Here is a 14,795-nt window from a genome sequence, read left to right on the forward strand (position 1 = left end):
CGTAAAAATATAAATATGTGTATATTTACAGGTAATTATTATTTACTGACACTTTGGCCAAAAATCGCGATCGCGACATCGGTCCAATGCAGTTCATGCCTTGGCCGATGCCACATTCATAGATGCTCTGAGCATAGAAATGACACCCGCCCGACCGGTGTATTCGTTGCACCGTGCTGCCAATACACAAGTACCAACTCACTGACACCAGGTACACCAGCATTAATCGGACAACACACTCGACAAAGCCTACATCCTTCAAAACGCCTTCACCCATCTCTGCTTTGCAAAAAAAGGCATAACTTTAATACATGATTACATACAAAGTACGTATGTACTGTGCAAAGAATAAAGTATGCAAGGAAGACAATTGGGATAAAGTTTACAACAACTAAGACATGACGTGGCTGAATGCGTTTGTAATACTTCAACCATCGTAGGAGTGCGGGTTGAAATCCCACTCCCAGAAGAAAAGGCTTTAAGAGATCTACAAGGTATAATCGAAACAGAGCTGTTGCCTTGTCCGTCCCTATGTCACGTTGTTTAAATTTTTCCAAATTATTAAATAAATTATAAATTGCTTCAAATAAATGTTTTCATACATTTAAAAGCAATGAGGACAATCCCCGCTTAATTCATACAAATAATGTCGGTTAATTCTTTGTAGTTCTATAAAACAAAAGCAAAAATACCAGTTCCGTTGAAACCGCAACAAAAAGCATAACTTTAACACCATAGTAAGAGAGCGGGTTCAAATCCCACTCTCGGGAGAAAAGGCTTTGAAGAGATTTACAAGGTATAATAGAAACAGATGTCACCTTGTCTGTTATTAAATAAATTTAGTTAGTTTTAACAAAAGTTAACTAATTATTTGTGATTTCATGTATTTTTGAAAGGAACTAAAATAAAAAACAAAGAGTATATTAAAGACCTATGCATTTACGTGAAAGTGAAATTTTCCCAAAAAAATGGGCCGGTTAAAAATTACTTCTATTTAAAGTTTTTTGTGAGCTAACAATTATTTGGGAAACATTTTTTTAGGATCGGCACGACTAATCAGATGTTTAACGTACACCAGCAGTTCTCATTTAGTGAAATAATTATTGGCGAAACTTAACACGTATTATTATTCTCTTTCGTCTTTATTCGTCTTAAGTTGTCGCTGAACAAGCAGAGTAGCAACATCGGGTGAGGCTATTGTTTATTTGCGCATTTGCGAAAAGATATTTTGCAAACAAACGCTCATGCGCAGAATCTTTTCATGGTTTAATGTTAACATTTTATTTTGTTTAAATTTTTCCTTAGACTCAAGCAATAAAGTAGTATTTATATGGCCATATATGTATTACTCCTATATTGCTACAAAAGGCTAGGTACATTCCCCAACATCAGAGTGCCGATATAGTGATGTTTAAACGTTTCGTTTTTGTATTCAATAATCGAATGTACCTAAATTTTAATTTTTTCTTGTCAAACTTATGCTGCTACAATCACAAAAATTTTATAGGTTGTCTTGTTTTGATTTCGAATTCAAAACACAGTACGAGCATTTTCTATTAGCAATATTGGAGTATTACATATAGTATGTATATGGCATATTTACATTACATTTTGTGTGTTAACAAAAATGCGTGCATACGTTCTACCTCATTGATTTATCATAAACAAATAAACCACTAAAAATAAGATTATTTCGTTTTATTCACATAGCTACAGTTTTGATTTTGATGACCCCTGACGTACAGACATATGCTTACACGCCAAACGGTGGGAGAACTCATTTTGAGTTCGAATAATATATTGTTTCTCCATTGTTGCCGCTTACCTGTATTGGTCTGTACCAAAAAAAAAAATGTTCTAAAATAATTGTTAGCGCACAAAGAAACTTTAAATAGAAGTAATTTTTAACCTGCCTAATAACATGACTACGCAGCTTTCCCGGGATTCAAGGGATTGAAAAGCGCAATACAAAACTTCATAGCCTCAAAGCTTCCGCAACCTAATTGTCAACCTCACCTACGCGAGGGGTTTCAAATATGAATGTATCAGACACATGTTTAGCAGGCGATGCTCTGGCGACCCCAAGTTCCTCATGGCACTAGGGGATGGGGCGGAATGACCTAGAAGGTTTACTGTGGTCATATTATTTGCTCCCGAGATGGTTGCGCTAGTACCTTTATGATGCTTTGTTACCGAAACATACCGGATCTGTATCCGGCAAAGGACCATCAGCATCGATAACACTCCCTAAAACCTTCGGGGAGTGTCTTTATCGTTAATACAGCAACAACAACAACAACAAATTTTAAAAGAACGCTACCAATCTTTCAAGTTGGATTAAATTGCACACGGTGTGCAAATTTTATTGAAATCGGTTAAGTAGCTTAGGAGTCCATTGCGGACAAACAACGTGGAAAGTGGGAGGATTACCCTCCCTATCTCGACTTCCCGTCAAGGGGAGCGTGCTTTCCACAAGGTCATTGAATCCGCTTCGGCTCGTTTTATTCCCGTCGGAAGAGTCCCGGAAATCCGGCCACATTTTCCAGCGGACGCCGCAACTCTAGCGAGGGAATGTGAACTCATAAGATAGCCCGACTCCGGTGACCCAAGGCAGTCGGTTCTATGTACCGGAGCGACTCGGGATTTTTCCCGACCAAGGACTGTCATTTCAGTGTAACCCCATTTAATTTGTTGCGTCCCTCTCACAAGTTGTCATCCTCCCAGCAGCTCCTTGCAGCGGGACTGCTCCATACTCTCTTGCTCCGGGAAGGTATCGAATCCAATCCGGGTCCGGCTGCTGACCCCGGTCCTGAGAAATGGTTTTGCTGCGTCTGCCGGAAAAGAATCTTTTTAGGACGGTCATACTCTTGTCAGTGTATCTCGTGCAAGGGATGGTTGCATCGGACATGTTGTTCTGGGCTAGATCCCACAACCCGACGTCCATGTAACTTTTATAATTCTTTTGTGGCTCCTTGCTGTTCACGCCCACGGGCGTCCCGTATTCAACGCCTTAGCGCCGCCCATTACCTGCCAGCGGCCCGCTGCTCAGCAAGCCACAACAAGCGCCCACTGCTGCTCGTGCCCCAGGGATTCAAGGGGTTGTGTAGCGCAATATATAGCTTCTCCAACCCAATTGTCAACCTCACCTTCGAGCGGCGAATCCTGTTTCACTAACAGACGAGGCTCTGGTGACCCCAAGCTCCTCATGGAACTTGGGGGTGGGGAGGGAGGGATGGCCTGAAGGTTCAATGTGGCCATATAAATCGTTCCCGAGATGGTCGGGCCAGCACCTTAATGGTGCTGTGTTACCGGAGCGTATCGGATCTGTATCCGACAAAGGACCATCACATCGATAACACTCCCCAAAGCCTTCGGGGAGTAACCTAATCGCTAAAACAACAACAACAACAACAGCTCGTGCCCCACGGAGCCACCAGCTCATACGGCCGCTCCCACTCATACCTAAAATCTCCGTAGTAGAGTCAGGAGCAATGCCGTGCATCAGCCCCTCCCCCGGTAGCAATCGTGAAGGTCAGGTAACAGACTCTTAGTCCCTACCTCCTTTTGCACCGTTTGCCAGCACAGAATATATATGTTTGCGACATCCGCCCGATGCAGCTCCTGCCTTGGATGGTGCCACTTTGCTAGATGTTCTGGTCTCCGCGACGGCAACCCCCCGACGGGTTTCATAGCGCCATGTTGCCAGGTCGCAAACCCAAATACACCGGGTACCCTAATGCTTACCCAAGGACGTGCAGTCCCAGGGCCACAACAGCAGTTACGTCCTAGCCTCTCACAACCCAGGCTTAGTCACCCCTCACTTACTCCCAGAGTGACGACGTCTCCCCCGTTGCACTTCAGAATTCTGCAGTTAAATGGATTAACTGGGAAAATCACGGAGATAGTCGATTTTATGAAGCGGCACAACATCCGCATTGCTGCGTTTCAAGAGACTAAACTCACAGAAAGATCTGCTCTGTAGATTTGTTCTGGGTATAATGTCCACAGAAAAGATCGCGAGAGCGGAAATGGAGGTGGCCTCGCGTTTATCATACACCACTCTGTGCAACATTATATATTTGATCTCGACATCGGCCGCAGGGAGTGTCTTAAAACTTCAAGGTTTATCTGTCCGGTCAGGCGACGCAAACCTAGAAATCATCAACATCTACATTCCTCCTGCCACCTGCTGCACCAGTGGATACCACCCTAATATCTGCGCCTTACTCACTGGCAATAATCGCATTATCTTAGGCGATTTCAATGCCCATCACGATCTATGGCATTCAAACTTCCAGGCAGACAGTAGGGGTGAGATATTGGCGGATCAAATAGAAGAAACGACGTTCTGCACAATAAACGGAGACGCCCCCATACGTATGGTAGGAAGCTGTCACAGTTCGCCGGATACATCAATCGTGAGCGCAGGACTCGTAAACTGCGTCAACTGGCAGCCGATGGTAACGTTGGCATCCGATCACCTGCCTATACTTATTTCGCTCAAGCGTACCGCCGACTTCATCGTCACAGAAAAACGGACTTTCATTAACTTTAAAAAAGGAAAGTGGGATGAATACAAATCCTTTACAGAAAACCGCTTTGCTGCCCTCCCTGTCCCGACTGATGCTCGCCAACCCAGCAAACACAGTTTCTACCGTTAGAGAAATATTGTAATTTTACTTTAGAATTCTAATGTAGTTCTCTAATTTATTTCGAATCGAAAACTAGGTTGGAGAACTAGGTTAGAACACTAGAAATGCGACGTTATGATTATTGTCACAGTTATCGATTATTTGCACGACATGATCACCCATTCTTAGTGTTATACAAACAAAATAAAAATAGTGGAACTATTACAATTTGCGAAATAAGTTTTTTTATTTATAGTAATAAATACTAGTGAAAATTAATCAAAAAAAGTTAAAAAAGGAAAGCGAGCAGTTTATTGAAGTGCATGAACAAAACGCTTCCTCATCCGTACCTCAAACCAACGCTGAACTCAATCTTTAAGTACGGTTTGATTTTTTATTATAATAGAAAAAAGCCTTTGAAATATGTTCATTCCTAATACATAAGATTATAACCAAATAAAAATATTTGATATAATGAAACAATGAAAATTTCGCTGAATTAAAATAATTGAACTTAATTGCGCATCACTTCAAAATTCTCATTCGAAACTCATTAGAATTTGACGCTAGAATTCGATTAGAATTCTAACCCTTTTCTCGATATCGAGAACGAAGTCCCCTTTTTGTCGAGAATGCTATAATTCGCAACAGTTTCGCAAATCGTCCTCTAACCTTCTACCTTAGAGAAATACACTAGAATTCGATTCGTCTTCTAATCGTTTTCTAACCTAAATGTTTGTTGGGAAGGGGAGCGTGCTTTCCGCAAGGTCGTTGAATCCGCCTCAGCTCGCTTCATTCCCGCCGGTAGAATTCCCAAAATTCGGCCTCACTTTCCGGCGGAGGCCCCAAATTTAACGAGAGAACGTGACCTTATAAGACAGCTCGATCCCGGCGACCACCAAATAAGGGATATAAACCAACGAATCAGATTACTTGTGAATGAACACAAGCAGGCGAAATGGGAGGAGCACCTAAGCGGTTGTAACCTCTCTGTCGGTGTAGGTACTGTATAACACTAACATCGAGCAACCATCTGAAGAAGCCAAGAAAAGAGCAAGGACACAAACAATAGCTAAGTGGCAAGAATGGTGGAAGGCCTCGAGTAAAGGGCGTTGGAGTTTCACGCTACCACGGAGTTAAAAAACGCAAAACAAGTCATGTTCCACTGCCCCCACGAAATACTCGCCTTGCATAGAGTTTTTGGGGAGGAACCTAGCACGAGAAATTTAGTATCACAAATGTACAACAGTAAAGAGTGCTGGCACTTATGGTCATGACACGCCGGATGCTGAGAGCGAGCGCAGAGAAATGCACAGGCGAAGCAGCGGCGATTAAATCGACACTCAGAGCAAATAGCGGGAACCTGGACGCCGAGACAACAGTAGGCTCTTAAAAATTCAGAAATATGGAACGCCACCCTAAAGTAATGCGAAAATGGTACCGGGGTGGGCGACGGATCCAAAATGTGGCTGTTTTTTAGTCTACGGACACACGGTTGCTGCGACGGGAGTACTCTCGCCACATTGTGTAGGTGGTGTTCTGGGGACATAAGACATTAATTACTACTTCTTACGCGAGTGCGTGCGTCAGAAAAGTAGGGGAAGGACGGGGGTAAAGGCTGGTGCTCGGCACTGCTACTGTCGAACGAACGTTGGATTCCAATCCAAAACAGCCCGAAGGATGCAACCATCTTCTACACGTGATACACTGGCCGTATGAGGTAAATCCTTTTCCGATATATGCAAGAAGTCCAACTTCGAGGATGACAATTTGTGGGAAGGACACAAGAAATTAAATGGGGTTACACTCAAGTGAGAGCCCTTGGTCGAGAAAAAGAATCCCGAGTCGCTCCGATACATAAAGACATACCGTCCGTCTATCACAATATGATAGATCTGTTTGCGTGTATTTCGAGCGGGGAACAGCCATGTAGCTCGATGTATATTTTTATAAATGAACGTCGTGCTGGATATGACCATGTTTCGAGCACCGGCAAAGGCAACCAGCCTCAGCCCATTAGGAGAAGTTTCATTGCGTAGGCTGAACTTTGCGACTATGGGGCCAAAAACACCTTTGCCCACCCTGGCGTTAAAGTCGGCAAGCACGACTTTAATATTATGGCGGGACAGCGCTCATATGTGCGTCGTAAACGTTGATAGAAGGCGTCCTTCACCTCATCGTCTTTCTTCTCTGTCAGTTCATGGGCGCAGATAAATGATATATTGAAAAGTTTTGCTTTTATTCGGATAGCTGCGAGACGTTCGTTCACAGGCGTGAACGCCAGTACTTGCCGACAAAGTTTCTCTCCTAAAACGAATCCAACGACGAAACAGCGCTTATTTGTAGGGCCGCTCGAGTATATGTCACAATTTTTAACATTCTTTCCTGCTTCGTTCAACGCATTTCTTTGATGGCGGTACTTCTGCTGCATATGTCGGAAAAGGATTTATCTCAGACGGTCATACTCTTACCAGTGTGTCACATGTAAAATATGGTTACACCGTTCGGGCTGTTCTGGCTCCCTGCTGTTCACGTCCAAGGACGGCCCGCGGTTCACTCTCAAGCGTACCTCCGCCATCTTCTAGCAACAACTCTGCCCATCAGGCCACATCAACTGCCCGCTGTTGCTCACCCCGAACGGCGCCTTCAGCTAACGCCGCCGCTGCAAACCATTCTTACAATCTAACTGGGCACGGGCAGTAGCTATGCTTAGCACCAGCTTCTACCCCCGTCCCTTCCCTCCTTTTCCGACACGCGCACTCGCGTAAGAAGGAGTCATCAACTCCTAGTCCCACAGACCGTGTGTTCCGTATGCCAGCTTAGAATATTTACGATCGCGACATCGGTCCGAAATCCCACTCCCAGAAGAAAAGGATTTAAGAGATTTACAAGGTATAATCGAAACAGAGCTGTCGCCTTGTCCGTCCTTATGTCACGTTGTTTAAATTTTTCCGAAATTATTAAATAAATTATAAATTAAAAATTGCTTCAAATAATTGTTTTCATACATTTAAAAGCAATGAGGACAATCCCCGCTTAATTCATATAAATAAACAATATCCGTTAATTCTTTGTAGTTCTATAGAACAAAAGCAAAAATATCAGTTTCGTTGAAACCGCCAGCAACAAAAAGCATAACTTTAACACATGATTACATACAAAGTATGTAGTGTGCAAAGAATAAAATATGCAAGGAAGGCAATTGGGATAAAGTTTACAACAAATAAGGCATGACGTGGCTGAATGCGTTTGTAACACTTCAACCATAATAGGAGTGCGGGTTCAAATCCCATTCCCGGGAGAAAAGGCTTTGAAAAGATTTACAAGGTATAATAGAAACAGCTGTCACCTTTTCCGCCCTGATGTTACGTTGTTTTTATTAAATTTTTCCCAAATTATTAAATAAATTTAGTTAGTTTCAACAAAAGTTAACTCATTATTTGTGATTTCATGTGTTTTTGAAAGGAACTAAAATAAAAAACAAAGAGTCTGTTAAAGACCTATGCATTTACGTGTAAGTGAAATGTTCCCAAAAAAATGGGCCGGTTAAAACTTACTTATATTTAAAGTATTTTTGTGAGCTATTATTTCGTCTTTAGTTGTCGCTGAACAAGCAGAGGAGCAACATCGGGTGAGGCTATTGTTTAATTGCGCATTTGCGAAAAGATATTTTGCAAACAAACGCTCATGCGCAGAATCTTTTCATGGTTTAATGTTAACAATTTATTTTGTTTAAATTTTTCCTTAGACTCAAGCAATAAAGTAGTATTTATATGGCCATATATGTAATACTCATATATTGCTTCAAAAGGCTAGCCAACAAACATTTAGGTTAGAAAACGATTAGAAGGCGAATCGAATTCTAATGCATTTCTTTAAGGTAGAAGGTTAGAGGACGATTTGCGAAACTGTTGCGAATTATAGCACTCTCGACAAAAAGGGACTTCGTTCTCGATATCGAGAAAAGGGTTAGAATTCTAATCGAATTCTAACGTCAATTGCTAATGGGCTTCTAATGAGAATTTCGAAGTGATGCGCAATTAAGTTAAGTTATTTAAAATCAGCGAAATTTTCTTGTTTCATTATATCAAATACTTTTATTTGGTTATAGGCGTATAAATTATAATAAAATAAAAATAATTCAAAATCCTATAGTATGTTTCACAGTTTTCAGTGCTAATTATTGTGTTGAAATTTTCGCTTCCACTTATTTCCTCAGGATTGAGCTCGGTATTGGTTTGAGGTAGGAAGCGTTTTCTTCATGCCACTCAAATAGCACTTCAATAATCTGCTCGCTTTCCATTTTTAACTTTTTTGGATTCATTTTCACTTACTAGTATTTATTATTATAAATAAAATAAACTTATTTCGCAGCTTATAATATTTCCACACAACTGTTCACTATTTTTGTTTTATTTGTATAAAACTATGGATGACTGATCATGTCATGCAAATAATCGATAACTGTTACGGCAATCATAACATCGCATTTTTGGTGTTATTCGAATCGTTTCACAGTCGAATTCTAACCTAGTTCTCTAACCTAGTTTTCGATTCGAAATGCATTAGAGAACTACATTAGAATTATAATGTAAAACTACAATATTTCTCTAACGTTAGAAACTGTGTTTGCTGGGTAGGTACATTCCCCAACATCAGAGTGCCGATATATTGATCTTTACACGTTTTCGTTTTTGTATTCAATAATCGAATGGACCTAAATTTTAATTTTTTCTTGTCAAACTTATGCTGCTACAATCAATCACACAAATTTTATAGGCTGTCTTGTTTTGATTTCGAATTCAAAACACATTGCGAGCATTTTCTATTAGCAATATTGGAGTATTACATATAGTATGTATATGGCATATTTACATTACATTTTGTGTGTTAACAAACATGCGTGCATACGTCCTACCTCATTGATTTTTCATCAACAAATAAACCACTAAAAATAAGATGATTTTAGTTTTATTCACATAGCTACAGTTTTGATTTTGATGACCCCTGACGTACAGACATATGCGTACGCGCCAAACGGTGAGAGAACTGCTCTCTCTCTCATTTTGAGTTCGAATAATATATTGTACCCCATTGTTGCCACTTACCTGTATTGGTCTGTACCAAAAAAAATATGTTCTAAAATAATTGTTAGCGCACAAAGAAACTTTAAATAGAAGTAATTTTTAACCTGCCCAATACCAACACTACGCAGCTTTCCCGGGATTCAAGGGATTGAGAAGCGCAATACAAAACTTCATAGCTTCAAAGCTTCCGCAACCCAATTGTCAACCTCACCTACGCGAGGGGTGTTTCAAATATGAATGTATCATACACATGTTTAGCAGGCGAGGCTCTGGCGACCCCAAGTTCCTCATGGCACTAGGGGATGGGGCGGGATGGCCTGGAAGGTTTACTGTGATCATATTAATCGCCTCCCAGATGGTTGGCCTAGTACCTTTATGATGCTTTGTTACCGAAACATATCGGATCTGTATCCGGCAAAGGACCATCAGCATCGATAGCACTCCCTAAAACCTTCGGGGAATGTATTTATCGTTAATAAAACAACAACAACAACAACAACAACAACAAACTTTAAAGGAACGCTACCTATCTTTCAAGTTGGATCAAAGTGCACACGGTGTGCAAATTTTATTGAAATCGGTTAAGTAGCTTAGGAGACTATTGTGGACAAACAACGTGGAAAGTGGGAAGATTAAAAAACTTATACTGGCAATCGTTTTGCTGTCCTCCCTATCCCAACTGATGCCCGTCAAGGGGAGCGTACTTTCCGCAAGGTCATTGAATCCGCTTCGGCTCGTTTTATTCCCGCCACATTTTCCAGCGGAGGTCGCAACTCTAGCGAGAGAACGTGACCTCATAAGCTAGCACGACCCCGGTGACTCAAGGCAGTCGGTTCTATGTATCGGAGCGATTGGAGATTTTTCCCGAGGAAGGACTGTCATTTCAGTGTAACCTCATTTAATTTGTTGTGTCCCTCCCACAAGTTGTCATCCTCCCAGCAGCTCCTTGCAGCGGGACTGCTCCATATTCTCTTGCTCCGGGAAGGTATCGAATCCAATCCAGGTCCGTCTCCTGACCCCGGTCCTGAGAAATGGTTTTGCTGCGTCTGCCGGAAAAAAATCTTTTTAGGACGGTCATACTCTTGTCAGTGTGTCTCTTAGTCCCTACCTCTTTTGCACCGTTTGCCAGCATAGAATATAGGTATGTTTGCGACATCCGCCCAACGCGGCTCCTGCCTTGGACGGTGCCACTTTCCTAGATGTTCTGGTTTCCGCGACGGCAACCCCCCGACGGGTTTCATAGCGCCATGTTGCCAGGCCGCAAACCCAAACACACCGGGTACCCTAAAGCTTACCCACGTCGTCCCAGGGCCACAACAGCAGTTGTGTCTAGCCTTTCACAACCCAGGCGTAGTCACCCGTCACTTACTCCCAGAGTGACGACGTCTCCCCCGTTGCACTTCAGAATTCTGCAGTTAAACTGTAATGGATTAACTGGGAAGATCACCGCGATAGTCGATTTCATGAAGCGGCACAACATCCGCATTGCTGCCATTCATGAGTCTAAACTCACAGCAGGATCTGTTCTGCAGACTTGTTCTGGGTATGATGTCCACAGAAAAGATCGCGGGAGCGGAAATGGAAGTGGCCTTGCGTTTATCATACACCACTCTGTGCAATATCATATGTTTGATCCCGACATTGGCCGCAGGGACAGTATCTTAGAACGTCAAGGCCTATCTGTCCGGTCAGGCGATGCAAACCTAGAAATCATCAACATCTACATCCCCCTCCTGCCACCTGCTGCACCAGTGGATACCGCCCTAATATCAGCGCCCTACTCACTGGCAATAATCGCATTATCTTAGGCGATTTCAATGCCCATCACGATCTATGGCATTCAAACTTGCAGGCAGACAGTAGGGGTGCGATATTGGCGGATCAAATAGAAGAAACGACGTTCTGCACAATAAACGGAGACGCCCCCACACGTATGGTAGGAAGCTGTCACAGCTCGACGGATATATTAATCGTGAGCACAGGACTCGTAAACTGCGTCAACTGGCAGCCGATGGTAACATTGGCATTCGATCACCCGCCTATACTTATTTCGCTCGAGCGTACCGCCGACTTCATCGTCACAGAAAAACGCACTTTCATAAACTTTAAAAAAGGAAAGTGGGATGAAAGAACGTGAATTACGGGAGTCCCTGTCGTGAAGACTTACCTCCGGTGTAAAACACAGATCAATGTCCGTTGATCTTCGGCCCAACAAGTTGGTACCAATGCGGTGAGCTGGGGTGTTCAAGTCAACCAGCCTTGGTTTGGCCGAGGAGGACTATCCATCCTCCTCTTCCATTTTCGGGTAATGGCACCCGGTTGCACGGCAACTCCACCGCGAGTTCCGTGCTTGCCTCAGGGTCCCTCTTTCATTGATTTTGATATCTCAGTATCTGGTTAACAAGTTAACCAGATTGAGATATTTAGCGGCGCTTGGTTTTGCTTAGATGTTGCTTAAGGGCCGCACTACGTTGACAAACGAAGTGAGCTTGGCATACAATTATGCGCCGTCCTCAACACCAACACCATCACAATTTAAATCAAGGGATGTGACCAACCTTTTCCGCACACAGACCTGTGAGTGCCGAGTGCCCGCCTCAACAATGCCCCTCGACATCGCTTGAGGCCACACTACGTTGACAAACATTGTGTGCCATATCGTCTTCTATTGGCAAATGTTAGCAACTGCCGGTAGTGTTAGTTCTAATCAAATATTCAAAATAGTGCCATAGCACAAATAGATTTCTTTCCGTGCTCACAGTCGTTTTATTTTTAACCAATTATTTTAATAAAATATAGTTAAACAAAAGGACTACGACCAGTAATGCCCAAAGCTCGATAATAGCTCGAATCTCCACCCTTTACACCCAAAACTTTATTTATAGATTTGGATTCCAAATAAGAGCGAAAAAGGGACATGCACATAAAAACAGCAATTAGAAATAATATATAAGATACGGCACCTGAGAACACAGCCGTATGAAGCAAAAGAGCACAAACAGGTCCTCAGTGATATCCGCAAACAGGCGTCGGACCTCTATGACAGGAATTGGCCGGGAATGAAAAAGAAAAATACCCAGAACTCGCAGAAGAGGAACTCACTCTACCTAGGGTAACGCGCGTCACTCTAGCTCAACTTCGTTCTGGATACTGTAACAGGTTAAACTCTTACCTATCCAGAATCAACCCCGATATACAAAACATATGTCCTGCTTGTAACGTGTCCCCACATGACACCAACCATCTCTTCAGCTGTATTGTGGAACCAACGCCCCTAACACCCCTCTCACTATGGTCTACCCCTATGGCTGAGTCAGTTGTGATAAATAGTGGACGCGCAAAGAATACATCGAATTAGTGCAGAGGGTGAAACATGGACACATATTTCAGTTACATCTGAGTATAATACGTATTGAAACTTTGTAGTTCTAATTTTATGCGTGCCAATTTCAGAGGTATATTTAAAGTTTGTCGCTTAGCAGTCCATATAAAGTTTAAGCGTAAACGTATATAGACTTGAAAAAAACAGCTAATTTGTGATCGGTCGCACCTACTGGATGGTACCGGAGCGTACCGGATCTGTATCCGGCAAAGGACCATCACATCGATAACATTCCCCAAAGCCTTCGGGGAGCAACCTTATCGCTACAACAACAACAAAAAATTTATGTATAGTAGGATGTATATTAGACTGGGTTGATTTATTAACCGATATCACGCCATCGATTTTTCGATAGGATTTGGGCTCATGAAAAAAAGTTCGACTACGCATACCCAAAAAAATAGTTTTCGAGCCTGTGAAATTTCATTTTTTTGTTTACTTTTTTCGACTTTGATTTTTAAAGTTTTTTTAATTACCTAGATACTAAAAAAATTTTCATTTGATTGTAAAGACTGCAATCGCAACAGACTGCCAATGATTTCGCAACTCTACCCTCACACCTGCTCTCTGAGAGCACAACTCAACCCGACGGAATGCAGGAGCAGGACAAAATTCGTTACCGGCGACCACGGAAAAACAACTGGTACGATGAAGAATGCCGCGTTGCAACCATAGAAAAGACGCTGCCTACAGGGCTACGTTAAAAGCGAGCGCAACAAGAGGAGTGTGTGAACGCTACCACTAGTTGAAAAGGCAAGCGAAACGCCTTTTCAGGAAGAAAAAAACAGAGGCAGAAAGGCGTGAGTGCGAAGAGCTTGAGCTGCCAGGAATAACACCCGAAAATTTTACCAAAGAATTCTGCGCCAGACGGAAGATTTTAAGACCGGGACAAACTCTTGTAAGAACGAAAACGGCGACCTTGTTAAGGCTGAGTAACACAGCACTACGCTGTGTTATTGTGTTAACACTCAGTAATGTACGGAACGCACACGCATACTTATCGATTAATTTATAACACAGTGGCACACTCGATGGCACAAAGCTGACTGTTTCTATAGCACAGATAATGACACTCAGATCGTAAGTGCGCATTCATACATACATAGTCCATTGTGTTTGTGTTTTGCTTGTGTGTTGATTGTACTCATAATCTTGCCTGTGTATTACGTTTAAAAGATGTGGGCACAAAATGTATACTCTAAGTTGAAATGTTCTATTTAAACCAGGCATGCTTAACCAACGAACCGATATCATTTCGTTACGATAATCAACGTTAATAAACGAAACAAAGTAATTTCGTTTCGTTTATTAACGTTAATTATCGTAACGAAATGATATCGGTTCGTTGGTTAAGCATGCCTGATTTAAACAAAAGTTGTGGTTATATAACGTAGATTCCCTTAACATGGGAGTATGAAAGAAGATAAATGTTGCCATGATTTACTTTTCTAAATGGCGTCAAACGTGGAGTTAGAGGTAAGTAACACAGTACTGTGCTCTGATATTGTGCCAACACTCATATCGACTTTCGATAATCAGTTATAACACAATTGTGTCAACACAATGTGTTAACACTGCAAAGTGTCCCTGTGCTACTGTGTTAACACTAAAAAAATAGTGTCATTACCCACCACTAGACCTTGTAATTGATGCCCAGAGAGTACTTAGATTATGGAGGGAACACCTGTCTGCCCT

General features: G+C 42.2%; 2 protein-coding genes across 3 annotated transcripts in view; one reads left to right on the forward strand and one right to left on the reverse strand.

Moving 5' to 3' along the window:
• Nucleotides 1-14,795, reverse strand: part of mRpL37 (mitochondrial ribosomal protein L37) — a 367,007-nt gene that overhangs the window by 291,774 nt on the left and 60,438 nt on the right. The gene's annotated exons all lie outside the window — the stretch shown is intronic.
• The window catches only part of LOC137238712 (uncharacterized), a 51,807-nt gene continuing 47,190 nt past the window's right edge, over nt 10,179-14,795 (forward strand). The window contains exon 1 of the mRNA XM_067763801.1: nt 10,179-10,275. Within this exon, the coding sequence (XP_067619902.1) occupies nt 10,179-10,275 (97 nt within the window). The remainder of the gene's footprint in view (nt 10,276-14,795) is intronic.

Source organism: Eurosta solidaginis, chromosome 1, assembly GCF_040869045.1.
Source record: "Eurosta solidaginis isolate ZX-2024a chromosome 1, ASM4086904v1, whole genome shotgun sequence".
Classification (NCBI taxonomy): domain Eukaryota; kingdom Metazoa; phylum Arthropoda; class Insecta; order Diptera; family Tephritidae; genus Eurosta; species Eurosta solidaginis.